Below are 15,082 nucleotides of genomic sequence, written 5' to 3'. Positions count from 1 at the left end.
TGCCTTTATGAATAGGATTCATGACTTTGTTTCGTGTTTCTTCACGCTGCACAGTCACACAAACACTAGACAGGCTTGGTAATTCAGCACTCGTGAGAATATTACTTCTTAGAGATTCATATTATGGTTTGAGGCTACTAACCACATCAAAGATTTTATCTTCTTCAACCCTTTTTAAATGGGATTTCGCATCAGTTGTGTGAGGACGATAACAATTTAGTTCATCCCACTTTTTCTTTAACTACCCATAATGCTCAGTAAAGATTTTATCACCTTGTTCGGCTTCAACAATTTTACGTTTCAGTTCAAACACACGAGCGACATTATTTTTTAAACCATAAAGGCTAGCAACATAAGTCCAAATCTTTCGGTGATTCAGAAAATGAAAAAATGTCTGAAATATGTGGTTTCATCGACTGAAGAAGCCATGTTCGTACGAGTTGATCATCAACAACCCAATCTTCATATTTTGGATCTTTAGCATTTGGAAAAACACTTTTCTCACCAGTATATCCAGATTTTCTCTTACCCTCGAGAGCAAGAGCAACATCCCTTGACCAACTTACACAATTAACATCGTTCAAGAGAAAATAAGTTCACCTTATACAAGTATTATTATCAGATTGTTCCATCATAAAAATAAAAAAAATAAAAAATCAAGAGAGTATTACTTGACTGTAGAATAATGACCAGGATTGTTGATAATCCCCTGATACCATGTATCAGATTAGAAGAATAAACACTCAACACAGTATTTACATGGTTCGGCAATAGCCTACGTTCACGAGAGAAGAAAGGGATTAGATTTTCTTATTATGTACAATGGAAGTTACAAGTCTTATAAGATTACAACATATCTATCAATAAGAGGACTAGAGAAAATACATGCAATATATATTCTTACAATAAGTATCAACCATATACATAGAAGTAAAATATAACCAATTACTCTTCTCTGTTCAACATATATTATTACCAAACTTCTAGACAAAGCATTTATTAAGATTAGAAGGTCAAATCAACTGTCAGGAGACACAACAAAACTTTTATGAAAATGGAAGTTACGAAGTAATAATACGAGATAAAAAATTTAAAAAATAAAGAGTATCGAAGCGAAGAGAAGTGATCTCAAAGGAAGATAAATGTTGAGAAAAAAATTCGGGAAGCTGTACATACAAACCCACGGGGTTAACGCGGAAATAAAATAGAATTTAATATATAAATTAGGAGCAGCGAAGTAAAAAGAAGATCACGTGAATTCTGTGAATATCAGCCAAGTAAAAGATGAGTTGTACTCCGCTTCACTGGTTGTGTATAAAAGGGAGCCTTAGGCTGGGTTTGTTAATGCTTTTATTTTTCCAAAAGCACTATCAAAACCTACATATGTCAATAATTTGTGAAATTTTTGTTTGGAAAAAATAAACTAAAGTGTTTTTCTTATCAAAAGCTCGGGAGGAGGAGATTTTAAAAGATACAAAAAGATAAAATTTGGTAGTGATTTCATACCAAGAATCGTCATCTGATCAAGGGAGATTTACGGAAACTAGATCTTGTATTTTATTGCTATAATTGGTATTTTTAAAATTATTTGGGTCTTGGTATTCGAAAAGAACACGCAATTGGGAGGTATCAAAACTAATTAGGGGATAGAGGTAAAAGACAAAAACTGGATCTAAATATCAAATCAGGGTCACCCCTTATCTAGGTATTTTATAAAAATTCCTAATCTACCCCGTACTAACCATGTTTAGTGGTTTATTATAATTAGAAAAATCATTAGATTATTTAATAAATGATTAGTGTGTATTTTTATTTGTATTTGGGGGAGTGAGTTGAGAGTAGAAGGAGGGGAAAAAAATGAGAGGGATTTTTTTTTGGTAAAAATGGAGGATGACTGTACAAGCACACCCAATACTCAAGTAAATGTGTCAATGTATTGAAAATTTGATTATTTTTTTTTGAATCCACCATTATTGCATCTTAAATAGCTCGGTGCCGGCATGGACGTATTATTAATACAATGTCGGCAGCAGCCATACCGGTATGGTATTCGTACCATGTCCATGCCGGCACCGAGCTTATCCCCCATTTTGAAATTCAAGCTGGCATGGTATTCAACCAAAAAACTATGTCGGTACGCTATCCAGGGGGTCTTCGAGGCGTATCCCCTCCCAGCGGTGTTCAAAATTGAAATTTTTCTGTTTTTTAAAAATCTACTGCCGGCACAGTCAGTTGATTCTCGATCATGCCGGTAATGCTAACGGCATAGTATGTTGAGTAAATTTCTTTGCCGGCACATGATGGAAAGTATCCAAAAAATTATTTTTTTTTCACTTGACTACCGGCATTGATAGATTTCAATCGAGCATGCCGGCATTAAGTTACAGCATTGAATATTAGTTGTCAAGCATTCCGGCACCATTTTACGGCATGGTCTTCATCAATTCCGGCATGGTCTTATCACTTCCGGTGATGTAAGAAAAATTTATTTCTGGCATGGTCTTCATCACTACCGGCATGGTCTTCATCACTTCTGGCATGGTATTCATGGTCTTCATCAATTCCGGCATGGTCTTCATCACTTCCGGCATGGGTATCATCACTTCCGGCATGGTCTTCATCACTCCCGAATGTAAAAAAAAAATATCGTTTTCAACGTGGAGAAAATAAAGGTTTCAAATTACTAGCCTTAACGAGAATGCCGGCATTGAAGATGAAAATGGAGGATGTGATTTTGTTTTTTGATTTTAAGTTATTAGATTTTTATTATTAGGGAAGGGTATTTTAGTATTTTTTTTTCCTCCAAAAATTACCTTAGCAAACACTATTGGTTGAGGGAAGTAATTCATATCCCCAATTAGTTTTCATATCCGCCAATTGCACGTTCATTCAAAAAGAGATTGCGCCCAGCTTGTTGCTCGGTTATGGACTAAAGCTTTATAGGAATCATAAGTTATTTTTCTATAACAAAATATAATTAATAATTATTTTTTTATATAAATAATATTTTTGGTAAAGAAAAACGAATTTTGGAATTTAATAATTAGGATAATTTTAAGAATTGTCTAAAAGTCTAAATCAAAGTTTTAATAAGTTACAAAATTGCTTCAAAGTAGTAGATAAGTTTTTTATATTTGAGGTTTTTTTATGAGAAATTATCTATATAAGGAGCTCCAAAAAAGAAACTTAGTTAACTGTTTTGATTAATTCAATTATATTTATTTATTTAAATTTGTTGAGTTTATTGATTCTGGTTTTTATTCATAATTGTGTTTACCCGAGGTTCGAATGTCAATCTCATATCTATAGTCGTTATTTATAAGGAATTAACAAGGTCCAGATAAATCATATTTATAGTCGTTATTCATAATAAACGTGGTCTAGGAAAATTCGTAGATTTTATGATATATGGCTGAAGGTCAACTAACTTCTATCAATTTATCGATTTCTATCCAATTTATTATATTTTCAATACGCTGCAAAATGATTATGTCTTTAAACGCTTCAAAACTGCATTATCATCTCTTCTTAATGATAACAATTTTTCTTTTTATCATCAGGCTTAATTGTATTGTCGTTCATATATCATTTGGGTGTGCTCTAGGAATTCGTGCAGTTACATTGATATAGTTGAGATTGCCCGCGGCATAATCACTCTCTGCATCTAATGATATTCTAGTTCAAGTTTATATCGATTATATATGTACGGATGATACTAATGATCGATATCAACTTGTATCCATTATACAATGAAATACAGTATGCAGTAGGAAATGGAATAGGCAAAACATTATCCATATCAATTAAAACTAGGAACAAGATAAGAGAATGCCCATAGCGATTAAAACATCCGCCAGGCACCTTTTCCAAGTATCGGTTCATCCTTCATTTTTATTTCTATCGTAAAAACATTATTTCCTTAAAGGATATTTAAATTGAAGTTTGGTGAAAACTTAATTACCTAGTACGTACTTTCTTTCCTGTTAGCCCGAAATTCAAATAGTACATTCTTAAAGCGCGTCAGCCTGTCACTGCTACCTCTTACGGAGGTTGAATTAACATACCATTATGTCGCATGTGAACCTTATATAAAATCCTAACTATCTTTGAAAGATCCTGTAAAGTAACATGTTCATATATAATATCTTTTCAACGGCGATGGAGGGGTAAAAAATGGAAGCGGAAATAGCAAAAATGATAAATCTTCAATCAAAGTTGACGGAAAAAATCGTGATTTGAAAGCCTAGTTTAATTGGGGCCCTCACTACAGGATAAAAAAATGGTCACTAAAATCTAATTTGAGCCATCAGTTATCCAAATTTTTTAAATGACTAATTTACCCTTATAAAATTAGTGATAATCATAATTAATTATTGATAATCTTACTTAATTAGAGTTTAACTTTTTTTTAAAAAAATTTTTGTTTGGAATTTTTTTTTTGCCCTGATTTGTATGAAAAATCGTTACGGTATTGAAGTTTTCAATGACGCCCCTAAACAATCGTTAATTTTGCAGTCCTTTCATTGACGACTTTAAATAACCGTTCTTGTCTAAAAAAGAGTCGTTATCTTCTTCGAAGTCATTAATGGCGGAAAAACGATGCATGTACGACTGTTTGGAGTCGTCATATATATAATCAATTCCTCGACGATCCTTTGAAAGGGTCGTTATTGTTTTTAAAATGTCGTCAGGGAATTGATTATGTATATAGACGACTCACAACAGTCCTTAATGTTTTAGAAGTGTCGTTCATGGACAGTCTTTATTGCCTAAAAAGGTTCGTTATGGTCGAAGAGTCATTAATGAAAGAAATGCATTAAAAGGGTCGTAATACTGTTGAATACGACAATGACGATCCTTAAAAGTCGTTATTTTCTTTGTAGGGTCGTTAATTTGAGTCGTTATTTTGAAGAAAAAATAAATTTCAAGAATAAAATAGTATTTTCATATTCGGATTAATACGACTCTAATATATTTTATATGCGGTGCAAATAAAATGTCACGGCCCCAATTAATATTTATGGCCCCCAATTAAAAGTGTGAGTGATATTTCTAGATTTTAAAAGTGTGAAAGGTACCCGGCCGCAAGCATTGGTGACCAGATTTTAAAAGTGTGAGTGATATTATTACTAGTTCCACAAGAGTAGTAGAACTAGAAATATTGTATGAGATGGGCTTGACATCTTTGTACCCGATCTTAAACCTGAATTTTATTTAAAAAGTTTGCATTTTATCAAACACAACTACACCCACACGCAGTCCACTTCAAATTTAGGGAATAAAAATACAAACATGGGTACATAAGACTATGATGTAGTAATCTACATCAAATTATTAAGAGGAGAAAACACAATACTATTGACACACAAACAACAATTATAAAGGTACATATGTATGAACTGCGGTACAATGAGCCTGAAGTCTCTAATTTGCGAGGCATCTTGATCTGCCACAGTTGCTCCTGCACGGATTCTGACCTTCTGGACATGTAAAATCTGAGTTCCAGGGGGTACCGCATCGTAGCGCTGGGTTATATTCTGCACAGAAAGGTGCCAGGCATTTTGAAATTCCACAGTTGCTCCTGCACGGATGCTGACCTGCTGGGCATGTAAATTCTGGGTCCCAGGGAGTAGCGCATCGTAAATCTGGGTTATATTCTGTGCAGAAAGGTGCTAATTCCTGAACCTCCTGGAGTAGCATCCCTGATTGATATTAAATTAACTAACGATTAGATAAATTAAAAAAAAATTGTATAATTAGTGAACTATAAATCTATCTATTTATAGTAATGTACACTTACTGGTCGAAGAAGAGGTCGGGATGGAAATCAAAGCGAATAAAAAGAAACTGAGGAACTTGCTGATGTTCTTGGCCATGGTTGAATGAATGATATTTCGAGTATTGCTGTATATAGCGTTCGTAGATGATGCAGGTATATTGATGAAGATGGTGATCAAGTAATACTAACTAACCTCTCTATATATAACATTGTGGTACCGATATTTGACCAATGTAGTGAGTTTCCCGCTTTCTCCAAGTTGAACCCATTTATGAGGACTGCTCATTTTCTATTTTTATTTATTTTCTTTTTTCTTTCAAAGGCTGGAGGATATAGTCCCGCTCTTAGTAACCAGAAACGTGAAAGGGCGTATCGAATTTTCTTAAAATTCGCGAATTTACATTACCAAATAAGTTTCGTATGAGGAACGCCATCTTAACATGTAAAAAACGCGCTCCCAACTTGTCAGAAACATGACCTCAAGTTCCAACCAATCCCAACATGAACTCAACAGAATGTATCTAGATTCCGGACCCGAACATTTTGGGTTTACAAAGTCAAGTCGGTAACAATTGATATGAATCAAACAAGCAAAGTCAACCATGGGATCATAAACTCAAAATCCATGTCTTCCCCCAAACATTACATCAACACCAACTGACATCAAAAAATATGTTACAAGGGACTAAATCATTCTTGCCAAAAAAGTGAGAATCTGGTTTGACGATGAAGATTGAGGGAATAAAATGAATTGACCCAACACACAATTTGGGAATCTAGAATAAGCATGTGCATTTCGGAGGGGGGAAAACACATATACAAGTGTGAGGCAGTAAAACTCTAATCTATCTATACACCAAAGGATCAATGTAAGATGAGAATTTCTTTGGAAAAAATAGTTTTATTAATTGTTGTTGCGGTGATTGATGTTTCCATTAAGAAACTTAATCTCCACGTAAACTTAACTCCAACGTGAAGTTAATTCTCACCGATTTCCAATATTTAGTTTCTTGTAATCAGATAAGAAATTTGATATCGTTGATATCACTTCAGATCTTACTCTATATTAGATGTGCGCCCGTGCGCTGCACGGGCTCATATTAGTTACTCATTTCTTAAATGTACGTAGCCCGTGCAGTATTATTTTACATTTTGGATTATTTAAGCCCCTGAGGTTATTAGTGTTCTGAATTTTGTAAAACAATTTCCTATTTGTCTAAATATTCTCTGTGGGACTAAAAGTTATAGAATTTATTATTAAATATTTTAAACTTTGTATAAAGATTTCTAATTGGTGTAAATATTCTCCGGTGTGGCCATAAGCTCTAGGAAGAGTATTTTTCTAATTGGTGTAAATATCTTGATACAACTTTTAACCACACCAGAGTATTTTCTCCTGAAACTATATATATATAATAAAGTCGTTACTCATACTTCCATAGTTCCACCAAACAAATTCTTTCTCTTCTTCTTTTGTTATTCTACCGTGGATATATCTTCAAACTCAATGATAAATATAGAAATGGATGCTGGTGGCCAAGCACAAAGTCGAGTTGGCTCGTAACAAACACAAGGGGCAAAAAAAAAGTCAATGACTGAGAAATACTCTTGCACATTATTAACATTTTTTAAAATATTTAAGGTTTGACTTATTTTTTGGTTACGAAATTGGAAAACTAATAATATAATTAAGATTTCTGAAAAAGAGTAATTTGCGTTTTCAACTCATTTTCCGAATATTTTTTTTTAAAATTTTTTTACGATTCGTATTTCCGTCCCTGTTCTCGCTTCCGGATACTACGGTCCGCTTCAAGGACAATCGATAAAATATGAATGATGCAGAGAAGATTAGCATGATCTCTGTGCAAGGATAACATGCACCAATGCGAAAATGGTCCAAACTTTTGTGGATTTAAAAGAAAAAAGAGGTTCAAGGATACAGTCAACTATGGTAGATGAAAAAAAAAAATCAATGGTAGATGGATAAAACAGTATATCTTAGTGATTTGATTTCCCTGTCACCCCTACACACGTATATATATGTGAAACCTAAAATAATTTATTTTTTTCTTTTTTTTTCCAACTTTTAAACCATGTGCAACCCAAACTGCGGATGAAAATGGCGGTGGTCTCACTACAGCAATAGTTTTTAAGGTTACAAATAGGAGTGGTCCTGGAAATGAGAGCAATGATAACTTACAAATAGGAGTGGTCGCTGGCTGTTTTGAAAAAACCGTCCCTAAAGAAGGATATTTGGAACGGTGATGGCCTGATCGTTCCTAATAGTCATAAAATATTTAAATCAAGGCTAAAATATGTCCGTTCCAAAAAGAAAACATGGCCAAATAGTAATAATGACGGTGGAACAGGAGACGGTACATAAACCGTCCCTAATATCTTTTGGGATGGTTTTCTGTCCTCTTAGGACATTTTTTGGCCGTCCCAAAAGGCCTTCTGTTTTGTAGTTTTAGTTTTTGAAGTAGTTGAAGTATCCCAATAACAAATATGCCTGAATTAACCACAAGAGCAGATCAACATATAACTCATGGGCGTGGCGATATTGACGTCCTGACATCATTTTTAGGGAATTCAAATTTAATTTCAGCTAAGGGGGCATGAAACGTACAGCAGCATCACTTGTTGACAATGGTGGAAAGGGATCATTTGTCTTTTGCAGACACAGATGGGAGACTAGGGCGTAGGAAAGTAGGATGGGAATGGGTTGAAGCTAAAGGCAATAAGAATCCAATGAGTAAGCGTGGTAAAGCTGAGAAACTTGGGACTCCTCAACCCAAAATCGTTTTGGGATATTTTGACTTTGGTGTCTATAAAATGGTATGTCTTTACGTTTAGTGCGTAATTTTGTCCAACTTTGAATTTGGTGCCCAGTCAACCGATTGATTTTGTTTGACCATTGTTGACCATCCATTTTACACTTAAAATCGTGAAATGACTAGATGAATTCATCAAAGTTCTTTGTTGGCCAAGAATGGTCGAACGTAGATGAATGCAAAAATTATTTGAGGGACCTTGAATTTCACAATTCTAAGTGTAAAGTGGATGGTCAACACGGTTAAACACGGTTAAACAATGTCAATCGGTTAACTGGGCACCAAACTCAAAGTTGGACAAAGTTAGGCACCAAATGCAAAGGCACACCATTTAATGGGTACCAAAGTCAAAATATTCCAATCGTTTTTATCATGTTATGTAACATCGGGAAAGGAAGTTTCTTACTAGTGGACGCAAGGTGAATGCTCGTACATGAAAATCGGAAGATAAATTTACAATTTCAAAATTATATGGAGTATCAAACATAAATATTATTCTGCACAGTTATCATCAAACACAAATTTATTAAATTTATGAAAGAGATTACAAACATTGGTTCACAAATATATGATATAATAAGCAGAAATTACAAGGGTTTACATAACATAGACATATAAACGTATGAAACACAGTATAATCAGTGTCCATAGGTAATTTAAATAGGGCAGCATCTTGGGCAACCACCGCAGGACGGATGGAACAGCTGGTAAGAACCACTTGGGCATTCAAGCACAACCTGTTGTTCTGTGCATTCTTGGAACTGAATGCAAGCAAGGTCTTGCATATCCGGGCACACATCTACTACTCTATAATCCCCCTTAGAGTATCACTTCTGAATGATATATTCATTTAGTTGAGAATTAGATATACGAATAGAAGTTGAATTGATTAATTAATTATGAAAAAACATTCCTGTGTAATAAAAACCGAAAGATTTTGGACTAATGGAAAGTAAATTTACCGGTCGAAGAAGTGGAGGTTGGCATGGCAATCAAGACAAATAAGATGAAGCTGAGGAATATACTGATCTTGGCCATGGTTGAATGAATTATTTTTCAAGTATTGTTGTACGTACCGTTTTTCTCGAGGTAAATTAAATAATGAAGATGATGATGATTAGGTACTGCGAACTAACCTCTCTTTATATATATAGGTAACGCACAGGAATAGTCTTTGTTCAATTGTTTTGTCTATCCGTGCACACGTTATGATAACGTATAAATGTTCCAACTCTTGGCTCGCAACATAACTTTGACTTTTTACGTTTTTATTATCAAATATGTTCTCAAGATAACATTGTGATGGTTGATGTTTATTTTCAAACTCCGAAGAATCCATTCAACTGTTGATGTTGAATTGCAATTATATGCACAAACTGCTTGTAACGGAGTCAGGATTATAAGCTCAAACTTATAATTTGTAGATTCTTAGCCTCCATCAGCCTCCTTCGTTGGGGATTGCGCTTGGATGTAGCCCATTAGGTGGGATCAAGGGCATCCTAATGTTTAGGAAATGACTTACTTAGAAGAAAAGAAATTTTGCTCATTAAAACAATCTTTAAGATACTTGTACAAGCGGGAACTGAATAGATGATGGCTTTATAGGTTACTTATAATCAATAAAAACATATCATAATCATGGTTGTTATCGTCTTATCGAACCTATCTTGATTCAATACGCTAGCCACTTTTTCAAATATAAGCTAGCAGCTAGCTAATTAAAAAAAGGATCTTCTCTCCTTCCTCTCAATATAATAGAAAACACCTCTTCATCTTTTCCCTTTTTTACTCATATGCGGTCTCTAAAGGACCGGATCAGATCTCTTGCTTTTATAGTTAATCGTGATTTAGAAGTTGATTATAATAAATTTCTTTGCTATTAGAGCGATTTTCTTGTCGCTATTGAAGTGATTTTATTTTCGTCATTTGGGCGATTTTATCTGGACTTTCATAATGTTTCTTTCTTTAGATTTGTTCGTAATAAAAAATATAAAATTCCACCATCTCGATATTAATAAGATCCAAACTCATGCCACTTGATGCATTAGCAAGGGAGCTTATATAATTGAAGGTCTAAAGTCATAGTTGGACAAATAGTCTGGTGGCTTAATCGCCGGACAAGTCTAATTCAGGATGCCATTTTTATGGACTAATTCTTAGGATTAGAATAACTCTTATGTTTTAGGTATCTAAAACTCCAGTTCATGTATATCTCTTTGTTTTGCTCGGTAAATTAATTAGTTCATTTATTGAAAACCGCAGAAATAAAAATTTCGCTGGAATAAATTTTTCTTCCGATAAAGTGCTTTTTATGCATCAATTGCCGTCTTGCTATGAACTTTTTTTCATTTGATGGGAACTGTCCGTTTATCTTAGGTAGTTGAAGCATTATTATTAAAATTTGATACTGCAATTTGGAAATGTTTGATGAAAAAATGACCGAATATAATATAATTGGGATATAATGAAGACAAAATTTTGAGGAGAGAACAAGCATTAATCCACTAAACATTTTTGTCATCGTTTAATGGACTTCCTTTCAGCCGGCACATGACAGGGCAGTATTACTAGAAAAATTGCCAAACTAACTTAACAGACCCAAAATTAGAAATGAGAAGTCGAGAACAAAAATTCATGGTAACTTGTACTTCAAATCGGTGCTTATCACCGTATCCTATCCATTAAAATTATTGCATGGCAATCAAACATTAAATTCTATGAAATTACCTGTTATCAGACGCAATTTTAACACAACACAAAAGGATAGACGTCACACTTCAAATTTATGGTAGAGAATACAAACATGGAATTACATAAAACTATGATGTGGTAAACTACATTAAATTATTCAGCGGAGAAAAGTAAACACAATACCGTTCACTCACAAACAACGATTAGAAAAGATACATATATGTCGCAATACCATGTACGAAACGCAGTACAATCAGTACTTTCTGATAGGACAGCATGTTTGGCCGCATCTACAACACGGCTTGTAGGCGTACTGACCATCTGGACAGTTAAGAACAAATAGTGGGCAAAAAACTACTGGGTCGCACACAACTCCTGCGCATGACGGAGCTCTTCTTGGGCACCCACTTACACCCTCCTGAAGTATCATCCCTGATTGATATTCAACTAATTGATATTTAGATATACGACAGAAATTAAGAAATGGTGATCAATATTAAAACTTTTGGAAAGTACACTTACTGGTAGCAGAAGAGGTCGGCATGGAAATCAAGACAAATAAGAAGAAGCAAAGGAACAGACCGGTGATCTTAGTCATGATTGAATGAGTAGCTTTCCTTTTTCGGTACTATTAATTCTATGCAAGGGCTCTCTGCATCGATGATTTAGGTATAGATGAATGTGTTTTATGATCAAATAATGCTCACTAACTTGTCCATATATAATAACTCCACAAATTTAAAAAATTAATTTTGATAACAAATACTACTAATTTTAATGATAATTAAAGGTTGGTATGTATGAACAAAATGGGTTGACACTTGACAAATGTTGGAAAAATTGACGAACCGAATCCTATAGTATATCCTCTTGAAATACCAGTACTTACCTCAACATATTATGAAATATGAATTCTACTTTTTTGAGTTTGAATATCTCTAAACCAACTTTGACCTTAAGGTGTAAACACATACATTTCAAATCATGCCTTAACATAAACGATCGCACGCATCACTGTATCCAATTTATTGTGTTTGATTCGTTTTGACGGTCTATTTTTCATTAGTTAATCTATGTTGATCGATCTTGTTCATGAAAAAACGATGAATGAGGGATGTGTTTTTTAGTGAAAACATTATTTTAAAAATCTACTCCCTCCGTCCCTAATTGGATGACCAATATCATAAATAAGTGAAGTAATAGATTAGCATTATTATAAGAAATACGTAAAATTTGATAGCCACATTTAAATTCATTAGGTAGGTGTTTTGAAATGTTTTCCATACAAAGTTTACAAAAATCCGTTGTATAGTCCGAGAGATAAATCATTTCTAAGTTTACTAATAAATTTCAACTAAGTCATTTAATTAGGGACCTAGGTAGTATTATTTATCAAAGAGGCCTTAATTCCTACCTACAAATCCAGTTAGCTAATCAAAAGATATCCTTTCACCCCGGATAACATATAAGTAGGATTAATCAAACCCATGCCACTTGATGCATGAGCAACGCTGAGCAAGTGGAATTTATACAAATTATTAAGCTCTAAAGTCTAAGTTGGACAATATGGTATATGGGAGTATGGAACACTCTAGTGGGATTATTGCACCATAGGTTTTACTGATAGGGAGAGATATTAAATGAATGAGATTTCAATACGAAATGTCAGGTAATTTAGATATAACGGGAGTTGTTTTCTCGAGCTCTTCTCTTCATTTTTATCTATAATCATCTTCTCGTTAAAAGAAGAAGATGGCTAATCGTGATTCTGTGCCAAGAAAAAGGGTAGAGAAATCCGTATCTAAACTAAGATACTAAATAGTACGCATCCAATTTGGACAAGCATAGAAAGAAAGCTTGTTTTCTTTAGATAAGCGGAAACAACATAAATAAGTACAACTGAAAGCATTTTATTGCATTTTATTGTGGTTCAGAAGGTTACATATACGTACGGTTTACTACATACACGTACGGTTTATTACATGGGATGAACATCCAAAACCTGATAACATTAAAGACACTTATGCAACAATACGTTTTTGGTACATGTATATATGATACGCATGCTGTACATAAGATCGGTGCCGGATATGTATCTAATGATAAACAGGGCAGCAGGTTGGGCAGCCACAACACGGCGTATAATTTGGGCATTCAAGCACCACCTGTAGGCAAAAAGCTGGTTCTTTGCACTTAACGAAAGAGCAATCAGGCGTCGGGCACTTGTTTACTGGTTCAGCCTCTTCGAGAATCATCCCTGAATGATTTTCATTTAGTTGATATTATATATATGAAGGAAAACACAATTAAAAGATCTTAATCTATAGTAAAGTAGACTTACTGCCAGAAGAAGATGTTGGCATGGCAATCAAGACGAATAAAAGGAAGCTAAAGAACATGCTGATCTTTGCCATGATTGAATGATTGATTTTTCTTCTGTTTTTCCTTTGATAATGATAATACTATATAGTACCCTTGGTCGATGAATTTGGTGTTGATGAATGATGATGATCGAGTAATGCTAACTAAGGCATATTTATAGTAATATACAGATTAAATATTAATTAATTTATATAATATCAAAAATCTAAAGACTTAAATGCCTAGAAAAATAAACCTCTCAGGTTGAACGGTGAGGAAACCTTTGTTTCCCATTGGTCGAAATAGGTTTTTTTTTGAGTTTTGTGAAACGAGCGTTTTGGTGAGGACACTTGGCAACGTATAATTGATTTAAAAAGAATAGGAAAAAGATTAAAAAAAGAAAACCAAAATTCAATTTGGAATTCATAGAGTGACAATATTTAGGTGAGGACACTTGGCAACATATGATTGGTTTAAAAATTACAAACTTAAAATAAAAACATAACTTACGGTGTTTGGAATTTTATGGAAGTCCAAATTCAACATGGAAATCGAGTAATTGGGCCGACCGACTGGAGGACCCGAAGGACCTGTAGGAGGGAGTCCCTCTTATGGCCACTTTTTTGTAAATTGAAACCTAACAAAAAAGTTCAATTTGATAAAAAGATTGGAAATGAATTTGGTGGTATTCTTTGCGACATGAAAAGCCTAAAATGTCCCACATTTTAGTCTAATTATCAAATCCTATTTTTTCAGGGTTATAATTGGCAATCAAACTTTAATATAACATATCTAAAAATCCATGTCTTAGAATTTTACAAATTTTATATCATTGGGAAGGATTTTAAAAAATCTAAGCAATGAGTACAAACAACAATATAAAATTTATTGTTTTTATGAAAAATTTGATATTGACTTTTAAAATTTAATGCATATTTGTTATGCAAAAAATCACAAAGGCTGCATAATACATGAGGAAATTGGTGCAAACCACCACAAAGGATACATAACACATGGGATAAATTGATGCAAATCACAAAAATGGAAAAATTTATGTAAACTACCATGAATTGAATGCATATCAATTTTAGCCTTATAACACCATTACATATAACGGTGTTTTGATTTTCTTCGGTCAGCCCTCCTTACCGTGACAACGGTCATCTAGTTACTATGTTAGGACTATTTTTTACAAACTAATATGTAAAGGAAAAAATGAAGTCCATGTATTGTCAAAATTACAAACTTGGACGGAAAACCTAACTTACCGTGTTTGAAATTTTATGGAAGTCCAAATTTAAATTTTGAAATTGAGTAACAGCTATATTAGGATCTTTTTTTCTCCAAATTAATATATAAAAAGGAAAAAAATTCATATATTTTTCGCGAAAATAAAAGGAAAAAACAAATAAAATCTGCA

General features: G+C 33.7%; 1 protein-coding gene, 2 long non-coding RNA genes and 1 other non-coding gene across 4 annotated transcripts; 1 reads left to right on the top strand and 3 right to left on the bottom strand.

Annotated features, from left to right (window-relative positions):
- Positions 1 to 5,392: 5,392 nt before the first annotated feature.
- Positions 5,393 to 5,922, bottom strand: LOC113361798. Its single transcript, XM_026604914.1, has 2 exons — positions 5,801 to 5,922; positions 5,393 to 5,702 (listed from the first exon to the last, which is right to left on the bottom strand). Exons 1-2 carry the CDS (start codon positions 5,874 to 5,876, stop codon positions 5,425 to 5,427), a joined length of 354 nt encoding a protein of 117 aa, XP_026460699.1. The 5' UTR covers positions 5,877 to 5,922; the 3' UTR covers positions 5,393 to 5,424.
- Positions 5,923 to 7,581: 1,659 nt separating this feature from the next.
- LOC113362326 lies at positions 7,582 to 7,685 on the top strand. Its single transcript, XR_003365698.1, has one exon. It is a non-coding gene; the product is annotated as a U6 spliceosomal RNA (small nuclear RNA).
- A 3,668-nt stretch (positions 7,686 to 11,353) lies between these two features.
- LOC113361797 lies at positions 11,354 to 12,005 on the bottom strand. Its single transcript, XR_003365331.1, has 2 exons — positions 11,824 to 12,005; positions 11,354 to 11,733 (listed from the first exon to the last, which is right to left on the bottom strand). It is a non-coding gene; the product is annotated as an uncharacterized LOC113361797 (long non-coding RNA).
- Positions 12,006 to 13,187: 1,182 nt separating this feature from the next.
- On the bottom strand, positions 13,188 to 13,801 carry LOC113361796. Its single transcript, XR_003365330.1, has 2 exons — positions 13,643 to 13,801; positions 13,188 to 13,558 (listed from the first exon to the last, which is right to left on the bottom strand). It is a non-coding gene; the product is annotated as an uncharacterized LOC113361796 (long non-coding RNA).
- Positions 13,802 to 15,082: the final 1,281 nt, after the last annotated feature.

The sequence above is a fragment of the Papaver somniferum genome, chromosome 3, assembly GCF_003573695.1.
Source record: "Papaver somniferum cultivar HN1 chromosome 3, ASM357369v1, whole genome shotgun sequence".
NCBI classification, from domain to species: domain Eukaryota; kingdom Viridiplantae; phylum Streptophyta; class Magnoliopsida; order Ranunculales; family Papaveraceae; genus Papaver; species Papaver somniferum.
The sequence above is the reverse complement of the archived record's forward strand: the minus strand, read 5'-3'. Positions and strand labels throughout refer to the sequence as shown.